Source organism: Leptodactylus fuscus, chromosome 2 (assembly GCF_031893055.1).
Source record: "Leptodactylus fuscus isolate aLepFus1 chromosome 2, aLepFus1.hap2, whole genome shotgun sequence".
NCBI classification, from domain to species: Eukaryota; Metazoa; Chordata; class Amphibia; order Anura; family Leptodactylidae; genus Leptodactylus; species Leptodactylus fuscus.
In genome coordinates, this window is record NC_134266.1 from 127,563,886 (window position 1) to 127,579,894 (window position 16,009).

The 16,009-nt window shown below is 39.0% G+C and overlaps 1 protein-coding gene across 4 annotated transcripts in view; it reads left to right on the plus strand.

The window, feature by feature from the left end:
* The window catches only part of INPP5B (inositol polyphosphate-5-phosphatase B), a 73,479-nt gene that overhangs the window by 53,179 nt on the left and 4,291 nt on the right, over positions 1–16,009 (plus strand). For all 4 annotated transcript variants that reach the window (XM_075264519.1, XM_075264516.1, XM_075264518.1 and 1 more), the window contains 9 exons: positions 398–507; positions 4,415–4,550; positions 4,998–5,108; positions 6,247–6,412; positions 6,985–7,220; positions 7,315–7,428; positions 9,059–9,143; positions 12,097–12,224; positions 15,472–15,583. In XM_075264519.1, coding sequence (XP_075120620.1) covers positions 398–507; positions 4,415–4,550; positions 4,998–5,108; positions 6,247–6,412; positions 6,985–7,220; positions 7,315–7,428; positions 9,059–9,143; positions 12,097–12,224; positions 15,472–15,583 — 1,198 coding nt within the window. The remainder of the gene's footprint in view (positions 1–397; positions 508–4,414; positions 4,551–4,997; positions 5,109–6,246; positions 6,413–6,984; positions 7,221–7,314; positions 7,429–9,058; positions 9,144–12,096; positions 12,225–15,471; positions 15,584–16,009) is intronic.

Below are 16,009 nucleotides of genomic sequence, written 5' to 3' on the forward strand. Positions count from 1 at the left end.
TTGGTAATTAAACAAGACTTCTTGCACTAAATTCTATTCTCATGGCTATTTGCTTGACAATAATCATTAATGATCAAACTGTTATATCTTTATTTTAGATGTATCATTACTTATAGATTTTCTATGGCTATGGTCACACTACCATTGTGTGACCGTTAGGGGCTCCATTTCCCCATTCTGCTTGTAATGGGGTCCGCCATTTTCAGTGGGAAACCTATAGTCTATGAGGTTCCACGGGATTTTGTTGGTAACTGCTTTTTAAGTGGATGGGGTTTTCAATTTTTCAGGTCCCCAAGGGGACCTAAAATATAGAAACCCAAACACTAGTGTGAACCTATAATGTAAGAAATACTGTATTACTCTGAAATCTTAATATTTTATATTTTCTGTCATTTAGTTGAAACAGCAGATGCATGAAAAGACAGTCTTTGATGGTTTCACAGAGGGAGAAATAAAGTTTCAACCTACTTACAAGTATGACACTGGTTCTGATGAATGGGATACAAGGTAGGCTATTGAAACAAAATGGACAAAAAATAAATGACAGTGATGTCAAGAACTTTGTGTTTAGTTTACGGGATATTGATTTGGAACATTTGCTTAAGATTAAACTAGTCCTAAAGCATTTATGGTATATACACAGGGTATGAATTTAGCTCCTGATAGATTCTCACTATTGAAGTCTGTGGGATTATTGGGGAAAAAAGAATCAAGGGGCTCCAATCTTAATATTGATACCCCCACCTGTATCCTGCAAATATGCTAGAAATGCTTCATGAGGACGTTGCCTAGCTCAGGCACAGTTTTGTCTTATGTGTTGCTTTGTTTCATCATGTGGCTGTGTCTCTTCAGACCCTACAGTATAGTGATCGGAGGCACAGAGGAGTTATCAAACATTAAAAAAAATAAATAAAACACGGTTACCTACCTCTCCTGGGCTCTGGCACAACTCCCAGCTGTCTTCTGTGCTTCTGACTGATGTCAGAGACCAGTTGATGTTGCATGGTGTCGTGACACTTGTATTTATGTCTCACGACACATGGAGCTGATGCCTATTTAGTGGCCTTAACATCAACCAAAAGTGCCAGAGACAGCAGGGAGTTGTGCCAGAGCCCAGGAGAGGTGAGTAACAGTTTTTTTTTTTTTTGTTTTTTTTATGTTTCCTCACCTTCCCTGGCCCTCTGCTTATTATACTCTGGGATCTGAAGAGACCCACAGCATTGATTCGTCTGTTTTCGGTCCAAATGAATACACCAGGTATACTTGAAGAGACAAATCTTGCGTGGGTTAAAAAGGCCTGACATAATTAACTATTAATAGTCATAAAGGTAAAATTATAATTTATTGATTATGTTATGTCAGTCCAGGTAGCTGCAACGGGGCTAAGGGATAGCAGTGGGAAATCTCGCCCTGCACTACTCCCACTAGCTATCCCGGTCCCTGCCTCACGGGTGTGGGTCGGCTGTACTCAGGCTAAGCCTGACCCCGACAGCTCCTCTCTCACTGATACCGTAGGCCTAGAGGGAAGTGGGAGAAGGAATGCCCTATAAGACCTCTAGGGACTGGAGACTAAAGGGGGTCACCCCTAACGAACAAGTGAAGCTGCTACTGACAGGGACTGACAAGGGTGTACGCTGACTAACAACACAAGCAGCACACAGGAAAAATGTGGGAAAGGATTCCCCCAAACCAATATGGGAAGGAACCTTACACTAGGAAACAAACACAGGGAAACTGAGTAGAAATCAAAGGATTAGGCAATTCACTCACACAGTCAGTTATACACAGAGGGAGGATTGGTGAACACAGAAGGGAAAACACACAAACCAACTCGTTCACCCAAAACCTCCCAAAAATCAACCACGGAACTTCCTCTATCCCAGAACACCACCTACTCCTCCTGCTAAGGCCTAGCTCTGTAAAAGTGACACTCAGCACAGAACCATGGGAGGCATGGGTTTAAATACAGAGTAGAGACCACTCCTCCCAGGTGCAAATGGGAGGACAGACTAATCAACCAGGAGATAAAGCTGCCTACCAACAGTGTGCGCGTGCAAGTCAGAAGGTGTGCACCAATACTCACGACAGGACAACCCCGCAGCGCCAGGATGCCACCCCAAACACTGCGCAGCCAAAAACTCCCCAGGTAAGAAAAATAGAAATTAAAGAACCTAAATACTCCTAACAGATTAATCGCTATTTTTGCCCTACTTTGGGTAAACAGAAATGTGATGTGCAGAAATTGCAGATGTCACAGGAACTGAAGGTGTGCTTTCCACACAAACATGTTTGTTTTGCCCTGCTGGGTGTGTGTCATTTTAATAGACAATTATTAATGGTAACCCAACCCTGCTTGTCTTCTGAGGAAACAGAAGATCAGACATGCTAAAATGTAACCCATACAATCTAGTTATACAGTTGTATTGTCTCTGTTTATGCTATACCGTATTTTTCGGACTGCATTGCGGGCATTAGCTTTGGGCCTCCGTGTATAGCGGAGACCCGGTTGCTATGGCGACCACTCTGCAGCAGAGCGGCCGCCATTATTCTTACAGACCTGGCAATAGAACGGCGGATGCCGGGAAGGGGGTTTTAGATGCCGGCACAGGTGCTGGGGCCTGCAGCATTGCCACGCTTCTGTTGCTGCAGGCCCCGGCATCTGTGCCGGCGTCTAAAACCCCCTTCCCGGCATCCGCCGTTCCATTGCCGGGTCTGTAAGAATAAAGGCGGCCGCTCTGTTGCAGAGCGGTCGCCATAGCAACCGGGTCTCCGCTAACATTCGGACTATAAGATGCACCCTCATTTTCCCCCCAGATTTGGGCGGAAAAAAGTGTCTTATAGTCCGGAAAATACGGGTATATTGTGGGGAATGTAGCTTGGTAGAAGCAGTGGTGTGGACCCAAACAGTCAAAGATAGGGACACAAAATATGCTGCACACAGGTTTATTTAGAAAAAACAACAGGAAAATAAATGAACCTTCACTTTCGGCACAAATGAGCAAAAACACCTCCTCCCTTCCTGGATCTTCCCTGAAGTGCAGCCTTTTATGGGCCAGTAACAAGCCTCAGGACCTAGACCTGCACTGGACCACACATAAGTCAGGAATCTGGGGCTCCATCACTTTGCCTTTCACCTTCTCACAATATCTAATATATGTGAACATATGACTTTAAACATGCAGTCTTACATTATTATCAGCAGTTACTGGAAGTATTCTGTGGAATGTACCATAAATTAAAATTCAGTAAATATACATATTATGATTATGTAATCCTGAATTAATTATGTTTTTTGGAAATAATTCCTCATTATTTTCTATCGGTGTAATATGTAATCTCACATAGGAATCTTTTCTCTTAAATGTGTAGATGAAGGAAGTATGTTCAGCGAGTAGACAAGTGGTTTTACTTCCCCCGTGAAACTTCTTTTTTTTATTTGCTTAGCACTAGTTTCAGCAAATCATCAACTTTAAAAAAAAAAAAAAAAAAAAAAAAACTTTTTTATCTTAGTACATGAATCAAAGGCAGAATTGCAAATGAATGATACATTGTAAGAATAAAACCAAAACTTTAATGGCCTTGTGCATAGAAAAGTGTCTTTGTTACTCAACATAACCAATGAAATAGTTGCTTTTGTTTTCAAATCTGCTCTAGAACTTTGTAATCCTTTGAGGTTAAGTGTCTTCAGAGAATAAATAGTTTCTAAATGTATAACCTTTCATGTGGTCTTTTAAGAATGTGACATGTACATTTTAGATTGTTACATTCATTATATCATTGTCATCTTCAGTGGGTAAAACTGCTTTGTAGCTAAACTGAGCTGATTGTAAATCTGTAAAAGGATTAACTTAGTAGACTGCTTTAATGATGTAGTCATACTAATATATATATATATATATATATATATATATATATATATATATATATAGGATCATGTGGTCAGATAGTTATGGTATATGTTATCTAATATGCCATCACTTCTGCTTCATGAATCCCTTTAGATCTGTTATCTTATAGAGCCTTTCCAACCAGTAAGATTTGTCCCCTACCACAGGGAGAGAAGAGTCTTAATTGCTAGGAAAGACCTTTTAAAATGTAAACTAGTATGTATAGTTGAAACCCCTGTTGATTAAGGGCTAAAATGAAATGAAGTAGTCTCAAAGACAAATGACCAACAAGCTACATGTGCTGGTGCTTATAACTGCCTACAGTGGATAATCTAGGGGCCAGTCTCATGATGCCTTTATAAAGTCAGAGGCATTTCACAGATGCTATTATGTGTCCTTTCAGATGATTACTTGTATCACTCCTTGAATTTATTGTGCCTTATTTTGAGATCGTCTTCTGGGTTGCTGTCTGATCTTACCCATGTTTTTAAAAAATAGTAATATCTTTTTCTATTTTGGTTTTGTAGTGAAAAATGTCGTGCCCCTGCCTGGTGTGATCGCATTCTCTGGAAAGGCAAAGACGTAACACAGCTAGATTACCGAAGTGTAATGAGTCTAAAAACAAGTGACCATAAACCTGTCAGCTCTGTTCTTAACATTGGTGTAAGTAGTTCATTTGTGTACGTTGTGCCAGATACCATTCTTGTCTGTGGGATTTAAACAGTTGTTAAAATACTCTGAAAGAAAAATAGGGTTAACTTATCTTATCACAACCTTTAAACCGGTTATATTCTGTTGGAGGGGCTCTTAATCACCTATTGAATATACTTTACTGGTGTCAAAGTTCAGTCTTGCTATTGAGAAATTTAAACGTTTAAAAGTTTTTAGGTTTTTTTTTCTAGCGTACAGTGGAAGTTGTAACTGAAAGACTCCCACTGATATGGCATGACTTTCTGGAAAATGGGAGTCCTAAAATGTTTCATGTTATAAACCCACCAGTAGCCTTGTATAGAAAAACTTTTTTTTTTTTTTTTTTTTTTTTTTAAAGCAGAGATCATGCATAGATATTAAAGGATTATGACACATATTCATTATTTGTGATCTGTGCAGGTAAAAGTGGTTAAAGAAGAGCTATACAGAAAAACATTTGAAGAAATTGTCCGTTCTTTGGACAAGATGGAAAATGACTGCATTCCTTCAGCAACTCTGTCTCAGCGAGAGGTAACAGCCATAACATCATACTTTTGTTTGTTAAAATGTGATCACTTCTAAACCACCTCATTTTGTGATGGTATATTGTGGTTTGTTCATTGAAATTGAAATGGTAATGGTCAAATCCCGTGCAGAATCCACAGTAAATTCTTGGAACTGATGGCTGATCTGAAATACTAGTGTAGAGTAGGTATCCACCATTATGTACAAGATAGACTGATCCTGTGAAAACGGTTAGTTCTAAAATTCAGCATTTGTAATTCGTTAAATTCATTTTAAGGATCTTTTTCTGTGAGAAATTATCAGAGGGTACTGGTTCTCATTACCAAGATCACACTAGCATGAGGAGTCTTAGAGTAAATTCAGACGGGGTTTTTTGGACCGGAACCTAAGGCGGAGGCCACCTAAGGTTCCGATCCAAAAGATGGGTAGCCGCGACTGAATGCTGGTGCACTGCACTCCGATCCGAATTAGGCCCAATGAATGGGCCTAGTCGGGTGGAGGGAGTGTCTTCAGGCTGAATCGCAAGGCGAAACGGCCTGAAAAATGTCTTTTGGTCAGGATTTTGAGGTGAGTGGATATAACTTTTGGTTGCACATAGGACTCACAGTGGTCTGCAGTAAGCCTGCTTTGTGGGGGTACAGGATGTCCCTCACACAACCCTGTCTTTTTTTTTTTTTGAATAGCCCCATACAAATTTGTTCAGCCTTTTTTAAATAAAGAAACACTTTACGTGCTCAGTGGTCATATTATACTTTGTACTTCAAGGTAACAAATTGTTCAGGCAATTGCTGCCCTGTGCCTAGGCTAGCTTGCAGCCTGGACACTAGGATGCCATGCCTTCTGGAGCAGCAATTTTTTAAAAAAACAAAACATATATATGAGAAACCATTGTGCCAGTTAAACGTGTTGAAGGTGTCGATCCTGGCACAAATTGCTAACCTCTGTTATAAAGTATAGGTTTTCCATGCCATGAAGTGCTTACAGTATTTAGAATAAAATCCAGTCTGTGAATGAGTTAACTGGATGATCCTTTTAGATTTGTGTTATTTAAGTTTTGTTTGTGCTGTATAGCATGCATGCGATATACAGTGAAGCATTTGTGTTACTGAAGCTTAAAATGCTGATGTGTTTGTCTATTCCACAGTTTCACTTCAAGGATGTGAAGTACATGCAGCTGCAAGTCCAGACATTTACTATTCACAATGATGGGCAGGTTGCTTGTCAATTTGAATTCATAAGTAAGCTGGATGAACCATCGTATAGTAAACAGTGGCTCCGAGCTAATCCCAGTAAAGGATTTCTTACGCCAGGTATGTGCACGTTCTATTACCTTCTGACACTCCCTGTGTTCCCACATGAAAGTGACACTTTTCTAGATACTGCATAATACATTTTACGTTCCACTTAAAATATGTGGAGGAAAAAGTCCTGAAACCCGGCAGACTGCAATTTAGTCTATGGGGTCTATGGAATTTATAAAAGGAAGAAGGATGGTTTGCTCTGCTTACATCATTGTAAGGCTCCTATTGTAATCCTTAGAAGTGCTGCAGTTCAGCCATAGATTGCACAGCTCTTACTTTGGCCAGGACCAGGCTAACTATCTAACAGTATCTCTACCCATTTAAAACTGGTAGTACTGGAAATTCAATATTCCAATGACGTCTTATGATTTTATTTTATTTTTTATCTGGATATAGGCCATATATAGTGTGTACCACAGTTGGACACTGTAGACTACTGTATGAGGTGTGTAGCGTTTAACTTGGAGTCTGCAAGGAAATGGAATTTCCCCTAAGTTTTCTGCCTTGCCATTGCTGCTACAAGTTACTGACTGTTCAGTGCTAATATTTTACACAATGGTTCTTTACTCTTACGTTTTTAGGATCAGAAGCACAAATAGAACTGGAGTTATTTGTCAATAATGAAACAGCTGCTCGCCTTAACACCGGGGAGGAGAAATTGGAAGACATTTTAATTCTGCACTTGGACAGAGGAAAGGACTTCTTCTTGTCTGTGACTGGAGACTATCTACACAGCTGCTTTGGATCCTCCATCCAAATGTTATGTTATATGAGAGAGCCCATCAGAGACATGTCTCCCGACACTATCACAGAACTGGTATGATCATCCTATCATTATGTTCTAAATGTTGCAATGCCAGACAAATGTAATATATGAACCTAATATGATTTTTTTAATTTTTTTCCACAAGGCTTGTATGCCTCTACAAATGAAGGATGATTTTGTTGGCTCAGAGAAACCTTTAGATGTACCAAAAGAGTTGTGGATGATGGTTGATCACTTACACCGAAATGCATCCCAGCAGGTTGGATCTTACACTTTTTTTTTTTTTTGACTGAACTATAACCAGAAGTGGAAAAAATGCGTACTATAAAGTAATCTCAGCTTTCAAGCAAAGGCCTTCAATATATTAAGCAATAAAATGCTACAGAATTGCCTCCCCTGATAGTCAACTGCAGAGCACATTACGGTGATAAACATTACACTTTTGTTATGTATGTTACCTTCATAGATTTGAAGAAACCATCTCTTGGTAGCCTTCAGAGCTCCCAGGGCTGAATGCCGCTTCTAGTGCACCAATTCTCTTTTCGCTTTAAGGCTTAAAACTTGTTTTTTCCAAATCTATAGAAGGAACATGCATAACAGAGTTTTGTTGTTTATCACTGTAATGTGCTCTGTAACACAGTGGTGAGAGTTGGACATGCATGAAGGAAGTGGTAGACTCTCTTGAACCACTTCAGGACCAGGACATTTTCTCTGGTCCAGGACCGGACCCATTTTTGAAGTTTTTCTTTTTTGGTACTTATATTATTGAGGTCTATAATTTTTTTTGCCCCCAGATTAGTCAAATCATTTTAGCATGTGTGTTTTTTTTTCGGTGATACATAGTGATTTATTTTTATGTTTTTATTTTTGCATGTTTTTTTCTATAATCCGTGTAAACAAAACAGGAGGGGAAACCTTTTCTATTTTTATGCTTTTGATGGTTTTCTTAAATTACACTTTATTTCTTGTCTTTTTAATTATTTGTGTTTTATACATTGGGCCCCTATAAGATCCTTGATCCCAGTGGATCGTATGACCACTGGGTTGGAAAGGTAACCGTATTATGGCAGCTCTCATAGCTGTATACACAGCACACATTAAGCTCTCTGTATACAGCGATTGGGATGTTAAAAATATGTCTCTGATTTCTCCCTGGGATCTCCGCTTCCTCTGCAGCTGTGTGATCTCATTCTCATCTCTGCAGGACGTACATGTACATACTTGCAGAGAAAGATGCCGACCTTCTAGACGTATATAGTCAGTGGGCAGTCAGGCAAGGGTGTAACTGAAGGGCATGCACTTTTACCTGTGCTTAACAGAGTTTTTTTTTTTTTTTTTTTTTTTTTTTAAGAACACTCCAATTTCATACCTATTTCAAAGGATGTGGTAGAATATTTTCACCCCCAAATCTGCAGGAATTCCACCCTATCCTCTTGCCCATGGTATAAGTTGGAGGGAGAAAGAGCTTGTTTACCTCTACATTTGGATGCAGTCTAAACACCCCACACATCCACAAAAATTTTGCAGATTAGCAGTGCAGAAGATACAATGAAATCCATGTTTAGACACAGCCATAGAGTATACTGATGAATTTACAGGCATGTGTGAGCCTCATATGGAACTTTGAGCCCTGTACATTTTTTGCAAAGTAGTTTTCACAGCATTACATTATTCATGATGACATTGATTCATTTTGGAACTGTGCTTAGGCTACTCTTTTTATATGTAGAGCAATTATACCAGATTTCTTAATGCAGAGCAGTGTTAGTAGTTTTACTTTTAAAACAATCACAGTTGTGGTATTTATAATTGTGTTATCATATTATTGTGTTATTGTTGGTGCTTGGAATAAACCTTTTTTTTTCTTCTTTTCTTTTGTTTGATTGCAGGAAGATTTGTTTCAGCAACCTGGGTTAAGATCTGAGTTTGAAGCAATTAGAGATTGTTTAGATACCGGAGTACCAGAATCTATCCGTATCCTTTAAGAGATCAAAATAAATAAAGGGAAGATCTTTCTGTTGCTGTAGAAAATCCATGTGTATTGAACCAACTATACAGCTGTCAATTATCCGCCAATCTGATCAGGATTCACTTATTTTTCACAGTGACTACATATACTGCTAGGTATCGCGAAGGACCTTAATGATTTTCCTGTGGAAAATCTCTCCTATTATACCAAATATAATTACTGTGTACTGTAGCATGTGCATTTTCTTATGAGAACTGTTTCAATTCTTTAATATTTGATACATTAAATTTTGTTTGGTTAAAAACAGTTGTTTCCAATTCAATTTTATCACTCTAAATTTGAGAAATTCCATGACCATTTTAAAGCAAAGGCCCATAGGTTTTCCTTCCATAGTGATGCAGGAACTAGATATATACACAACTATTAATTAATTGAGATCTATTAACCCCTTCCCGGCATCCGCCGTAATAGTACGGTGCTGCCGGGAAGGACTTCCCACAAACCGCCTACGGCGGCTGCATGGTGCGCACACAGAAACTGTGTGCGCACCATGCCCTGCGGGTGTCAGCCATATGTTACGGCTGACAATGCCCTGTAACACCTGCGGTCGGAACCGGGTCTGATTGCGGGTGTTAACCCCTGAGACGCTGGCGGTCAAACATGACCGCCGGCATCTCCGGGGATCGCAATATAACGGTGCCGATCGGCACCCCCGATAATAACCTGAACAATAAAATGAAAACATTATTTAACCCGAACGGTGAGCGTCCTTAAAAAAAAAAAAAAAAAAAAAAAAAAAAAAAGTAGAAAACCGCACAAAATAATGATTATTCACCAGATGAAAACCAAAATGGTACCAATAAAAAGCAGAGGTCATCCCGCAAAAAATAAGCCCTCAACCAGCTCTGTCTAGCAAAAATAAAAATGTTATGTCTTTCAGAAGATGGCGATGCAAAAATAATTGATTTTTTTCCCTAAATTGAATTTTATTCTGCACAAATAGCAACGCATTAAAAAATAATATAAATGAGGTATCGCTGTAACCGTACCGACCCCCAGAATAAAGGTAACATGTTACTTATGCTGTAAGCTGCACGGGAAAAAAAAATGCTAAAAAGCAATGCCAGCATTGATGTTTCCTTTTACATCCCACCCAGAAAGAGTTAATAAAATGTAGTCAATAAGTTACAGGCACCCTAAAATGGTGGCATTGAAAAGTACATCTAATACCGCAAACACCAATCCCTCATATGGCCACATTTCCAGAAAATAAAAATCTAGCTTGTACAATGTGAAGAAAAAAAAAAAACAAAAGTCGCCAAATCATTAGGACATAAGTGGCTGCGACTAGAAGGAAATGTATAAGCTGTGCGAGCGTTTTCAGGGCCCCCCCCCCCATATTTAGAGCTTATGAGAGAGAATACACCAGCGCTGATCCCCCAGAATGCCCCTCTTCTACGTCTGTGTCATAGGAGCTAGTGGGAAAATAGAATGGGATTTGGTGTACCCAATTTACTCCGCACAGCTTACATATTCACTTCTGGGTTACTAATGCTCACTACATCACTTGATAAATTCTTTGAGGGGTGCGGTTTTCAAAATGGGGTCACTTTCTAGAGGTTTCCACTGTTTTGACTCCTCAAGGGCTTTGTAAATGTGACATGGTGCCTGAAACTGATCACAGCCAGATCTGCCCTCTAAAAGCTCCTTGGCGCGCCTTCCCTCCTGTGTCTCGCTGTGCGTCCATATATTAGTTTATACCCACAAGTGGGGTACTATGGTAGTCGGGAGAACTTGCATAACAAATTGTGGGATGCGTTTTCTCCTTTAACCCCTTGTGAATGTGCAAATTCTAGGGCTAAACAAAAATATTAGTAAAATCAAATTTGAAAATGTCACCTCCATTTTGTATTAATTCCTGTTAAGCACTTATAGGGTTAAATTACTAGGTATATGTTACTTTGGCTTATTTAAGGGGTGCAGTTTTGAAAATCGGGTGATTTATGGGGGGGTTTAATACAAGGGTCTTTCAAAACCCCTTCATAACTGGATTAGTCCCTTTAAAAAATGGGTTTTGGAAATTTCTTGAAAATTTTGAATATTGTTGTTTCACTTGTAAACCTTATAATGTCCGTAAAAAATAAAAGGGCGCCTAAAGTTTGATGCCGACATAAAGCAGAGATCTGGGACATGAGATTTATGATATAATTTTGGCGGTCTGACTATCTGTATGTAATGCACATCATTTCAAACTTTATAAAATGCATATTTTTCAAAATTTGCACCAAATTTCCTATTTTTTCATAATTGAACACAAAACATATCAACCAAAATTTATTACTAACATGAAGTACAATGTGTTACGAAAAAAAAATCTCAATCACTTTGGTAAGTTAAAGCGTTCCAAAGTTATTGCCACATAAAGTGACACATGTCAGTTTTGAAAAATCGAGCTTGGTCAGGAAGTCAAAAAGTGCCATTGGCGGGAAGGGGTTAATAAGATCTAAATATGCACAATAGTAAAATTAAAAAAAAAATTCTGTGTGTTTGTATTTTCTATGATTCATAGTTTGGCACATGTTACTAGCTAACTTTTTTGTTGTTGTTGTTATGAATTCTTTTTTTTTTTAACAATTATTGTACGCTTGGCAGCTCAATCCGCTCTAAGTATCACCGTATAGAAGTCCAAATTGTTAAAGATATGGTAGCATATGCTAGAGACATGCACAAAATACACTCAGCTGTGGTGTATATGGTGGATCTGTCTTCAGTGGTGACAATGAAGCAGTATATAATACATTGCATAGGCAGAAACAGGATTTACTAGTATAAAGAGGTGAAATCTCTCTACACATCACTGTATCGCACAAATAGCTAAATGATATGGCAACATGAACCTGGCAAACAAGCATTTTCAGTCCTTTGAGACATTGATTTTTTTCCTTAACATTCTACAAGCTGGAAGCAACCATTCTGTTGTTGAAGCATTACTGCTCTTTCTAGAAGGCCTCCCTGAGCCTGTGATCTGCTACAGCTATTATACCAGATGTTTAGAGTGTTCTGGAGATTATAACAGCAGTAAAGAGGTAATAACAGAGACTTATATCATTTCTATTGTATTGTCACTAAAGTGTTAAGGTGTGAAAACGATTTGGGCAGCATGCAGCAATAGTAGTTACAGTGGACAACACGCAATGATGTAATTATTATGAAACCCCACAAGCCTCAAAGATTAGTGGTCTTCTAGCCCAGAGCGACCATGTAAAAGGTAGTGGTCTGAACCTCACTTCAAAATTGAAAGCTTATTATATGTAACAGACCATAAGGCAACTTTTGTAAAGACTGTTTCAGTAGATGAATATCCGATCCATATACATTGTGGTAGGTCGAACTTGCCTGTAGCCTTTTTTTGTTGTTTTAAATGGTGCCTTTAACCATAGTATCTAGATAAAATGTTCTAGAGCTGACTTGGAATATTTTCACAGAGATACAGTGTATTTGGAAAATTTTCAGACCCTTTCACTTTTTTGACATTGTTATGTTTTGGCCTACCACTAAAAAAAAAAAGGTTCCTTCCGTCTGTACTATTGGTCCCATGATGAATTTTAACTGGTCAGTGTTGAGGGGAAGCTGAATGGAGCAAAGCACAGAGATCTTCTTAATGATAACCTGATCTCCAGTGCTGTGGACCTCCTGCTAAGCCAAAGGTTCACCTTCTAACAATGCAATGACCTTGCATGACCTTCTAACAGCCAAGACAATACATAGACAATACATAGAGAAACAGTGTACATGAATGGTCCAGCCCTGACTTGAAACCAATTAAACACCTCCAGAGAGCCTTGAAAATGGCTGTTTACTGACGTTCCCCATTCAACCTGACAGAGCTTGAGAGGATCTGAATGACATAAATGGCAGAAAATCTCTAAATCTGGGTGTGCAACTTTGTGGTATCATATCTAAGAAGACAGCAGGCTGTAAGCACTGGAAAGTGTTTCAGCTAAGTGCTAGTAAAGGGACTGAACACTAATGTATAACAAAACGTGAAAAAAATAGTGTAATGTATATGCACTTATCCTATCCTAAGGCAATGTGGGTCTAAGGCTCCATATTGTGGACCCACAGCATTTTTCGATGAAGATTCTGCTGTATTTTGGGTTTTTTTTTTTTCTGTTTTTTTTTTTGCTTTTTGAGCCAAAGTCAATATAAATAAAGCACTTGCATATTTCCCTTCTGTTTTAATACATTCCTGGCTTTGGCTCAAAAAGAAAACAACAAAAAACAGAGCTAAATCTGCAACAGAAAACGCTGCATATCCGCAACCTAAAAGAGCCTTTGGCCCAGACATGAATACAGCCTTACATGTGTGTTAAAATAGAAACAGAGCAAGCCTCTGATTATAAACGTTCAACTACAAGAATATATGATCTTACATATGAAGGCACTGTCCGCTTTCTAGGGGTATATAACACTGCTAATGTCAAGGACATAAAAGGTCCTCTTTAAATTAGAATTACCGAGCTTGCAAGTGTACTCAAATAAATATATCCCTGCAGGCTGTGAAGAGCAATTTGCATAGAAGTAAAACACCTAGTGGGCATGAGGTTAGAATGATTTCTTCAGGAAAAAAAACTTTTTCTAAATGAAATAACAAAGTATTTTTTTAATGAACGGGAATGTATAAGGCAAAACAAAACCACAATCTCACTGATCCCTGCTGGTTTCTACGATCTGGTCTCTGCACACAGAAAATGGCAGGAAAACCCCACTCTGCCAATCCCTGGAGGATTCATGAATTGAATGTGTATTTCAAGGCATTTCCTGTGTGTGTAGATGAGACTGGGAAGCAAAAACCTGCCAAGTATGTGAATGACCGTGTTGGGGAATGGAGAAGTGAGTAATGCTTATTTAAAGGGGCTCTATCAGCAAAATTATGCTGTATGAGCCCCACATATGCGTGAATAGCCTTTAAAAAGGCTATTCAGGCACCACTAAAGTTATATTAAACTACAACCCCACCCTAAAAAAGAATGTTAAACTTATCTATTGTGCACGGTGGGCGGGCATTCAGGGTCCGATGTCATCTTCAGCCACGCCTCCTCTTCTAGCGATGTCTTACTCCGGCGCTTGCGAACTGCCATTGATAAAAAAAAAAAAATGGCATGGGTGCGTGCGCAGTAGCATGCTGCTGCTACTACTACTACTGCTGCTACTGCATGTTAAATATAGCTAGCTCTGCACAAAGGCAAGTATAGAAAATACTGTGGATGCTGGAATGAAGTGAAATAAAGTAAATAAAGTCAAATCATGAAGGATAGTACATACCACAATAGAACGCACCCCGACGCCCTGCGCGTTTTTCCCCTGACGAAGCCTTTACGGCGAAACGCGCGTTCTATTGTGGTATGTACTATCTTTCATGATTTGACTTTATTTACTTTACTTCCCTTCATTTCAGCATCCACAGTACTTTCTATACTTGTCCTTGTGCAGAGCTAGCTATATTAACCCCTGTATGAAAGTTGTCACTATGACTTCACTACATATAAACGCTCCCTTATGTTGATCTCTCTGCTAAAGGCTATTTTTTATCACCATACTCCATTGCTGGATTGGTTTATTGTTACATACTTACATATTCTCAACTACCACATATGTTCTTTGACAGGTGGCATTGGTCCCCTTATATGTATATGTTGATGTCTCTGTACTTTGTTGTATTAATGGTTTTTTTAATATTTTCAAAGAGATGAGGGAGGACAAGAGATACTGCAAGTAACAAAAAGAGAAAAGCTCCCAGTCAGTCACAGGCATCTCTTGTCATGTTCAGTAAGACCCTAGGGGCATGCTATGTCTCAAAAAGCTCCATTAAGTAGATTTTTCTTTTTTAAATCTCCTCAGTTTTCAGAATTTTGTGTACATGTTGACATAAGCGTAAGGTGCCATATATAAACTCTGCATATTATGAGCTTTTAGCCATAAACGCAAACTTTTATGCATTATTGCAGAATAAAACTGATAATGTGTTACACTGTGGCCAGGACCCTAGGGGGCAGTGCATGACACAAGTATTCTCCTTATTGCTTGTTAAATCTCTGGGTCATGCTGACCCCTCCGCTCCTCCTCAAGTAATAACACTGTGTATGGTGACAGAGCTGACTGCATGTTGTATTCCATTCCTGTTCATTCCTGCAGTTCTGTGTATTGATATACATCTTACAGTACCTAGTCAACAACTGTTACACTTTCTGTGTATTATCTCTCAATTTGAATGGCTAAAGAAAAATAATTTGTGGATGAAAATCTATCATTGCTCATTGTTATGTCTTTCAGATTATTTCACTGTTGCCATTGCATCATAAAAATGTCTTCAAGTATCTGATGTCATTTTTACGGGAGCTGCTAAGTAACTCATTAAAGAATCATTTGGATGTCAACATTTTAGGTAAAAGTTTTCTTTTTCACACTAGATTAACTTTTATATTTATAGAGGACTTGTCACCTCTTCTTACTTGTCTGTAAATATTTGTATTCCCCATAAAGTGGGAAGTTTAAAGGGAATCTGTTAGGTCGATATGGGATATTAAACCAAGTACAGTTCATTATGGACTGGTGGTTTAGTGCCCCAAATAGCCCTGTTGTAACACTGTCTGTCGCGCTGTCAGCCGTGGTGCTCTAATGAAGTCCTCAGCTTCTGCTCTTCTTCTGGGACTAGGCCAGGGCTAGGCCCGAATCCTCCCCTTGGCTTCCTAGCCCCACCATCCTCAGCCCCCTCATTGGCCTCTACTTATCCTGTGAACATGGGAATCTTTGTGGAAGGTCTCTTTACTTGTCTTCTCAGGAAGCCTCACTTCTGTTCTGACTGCTCCCA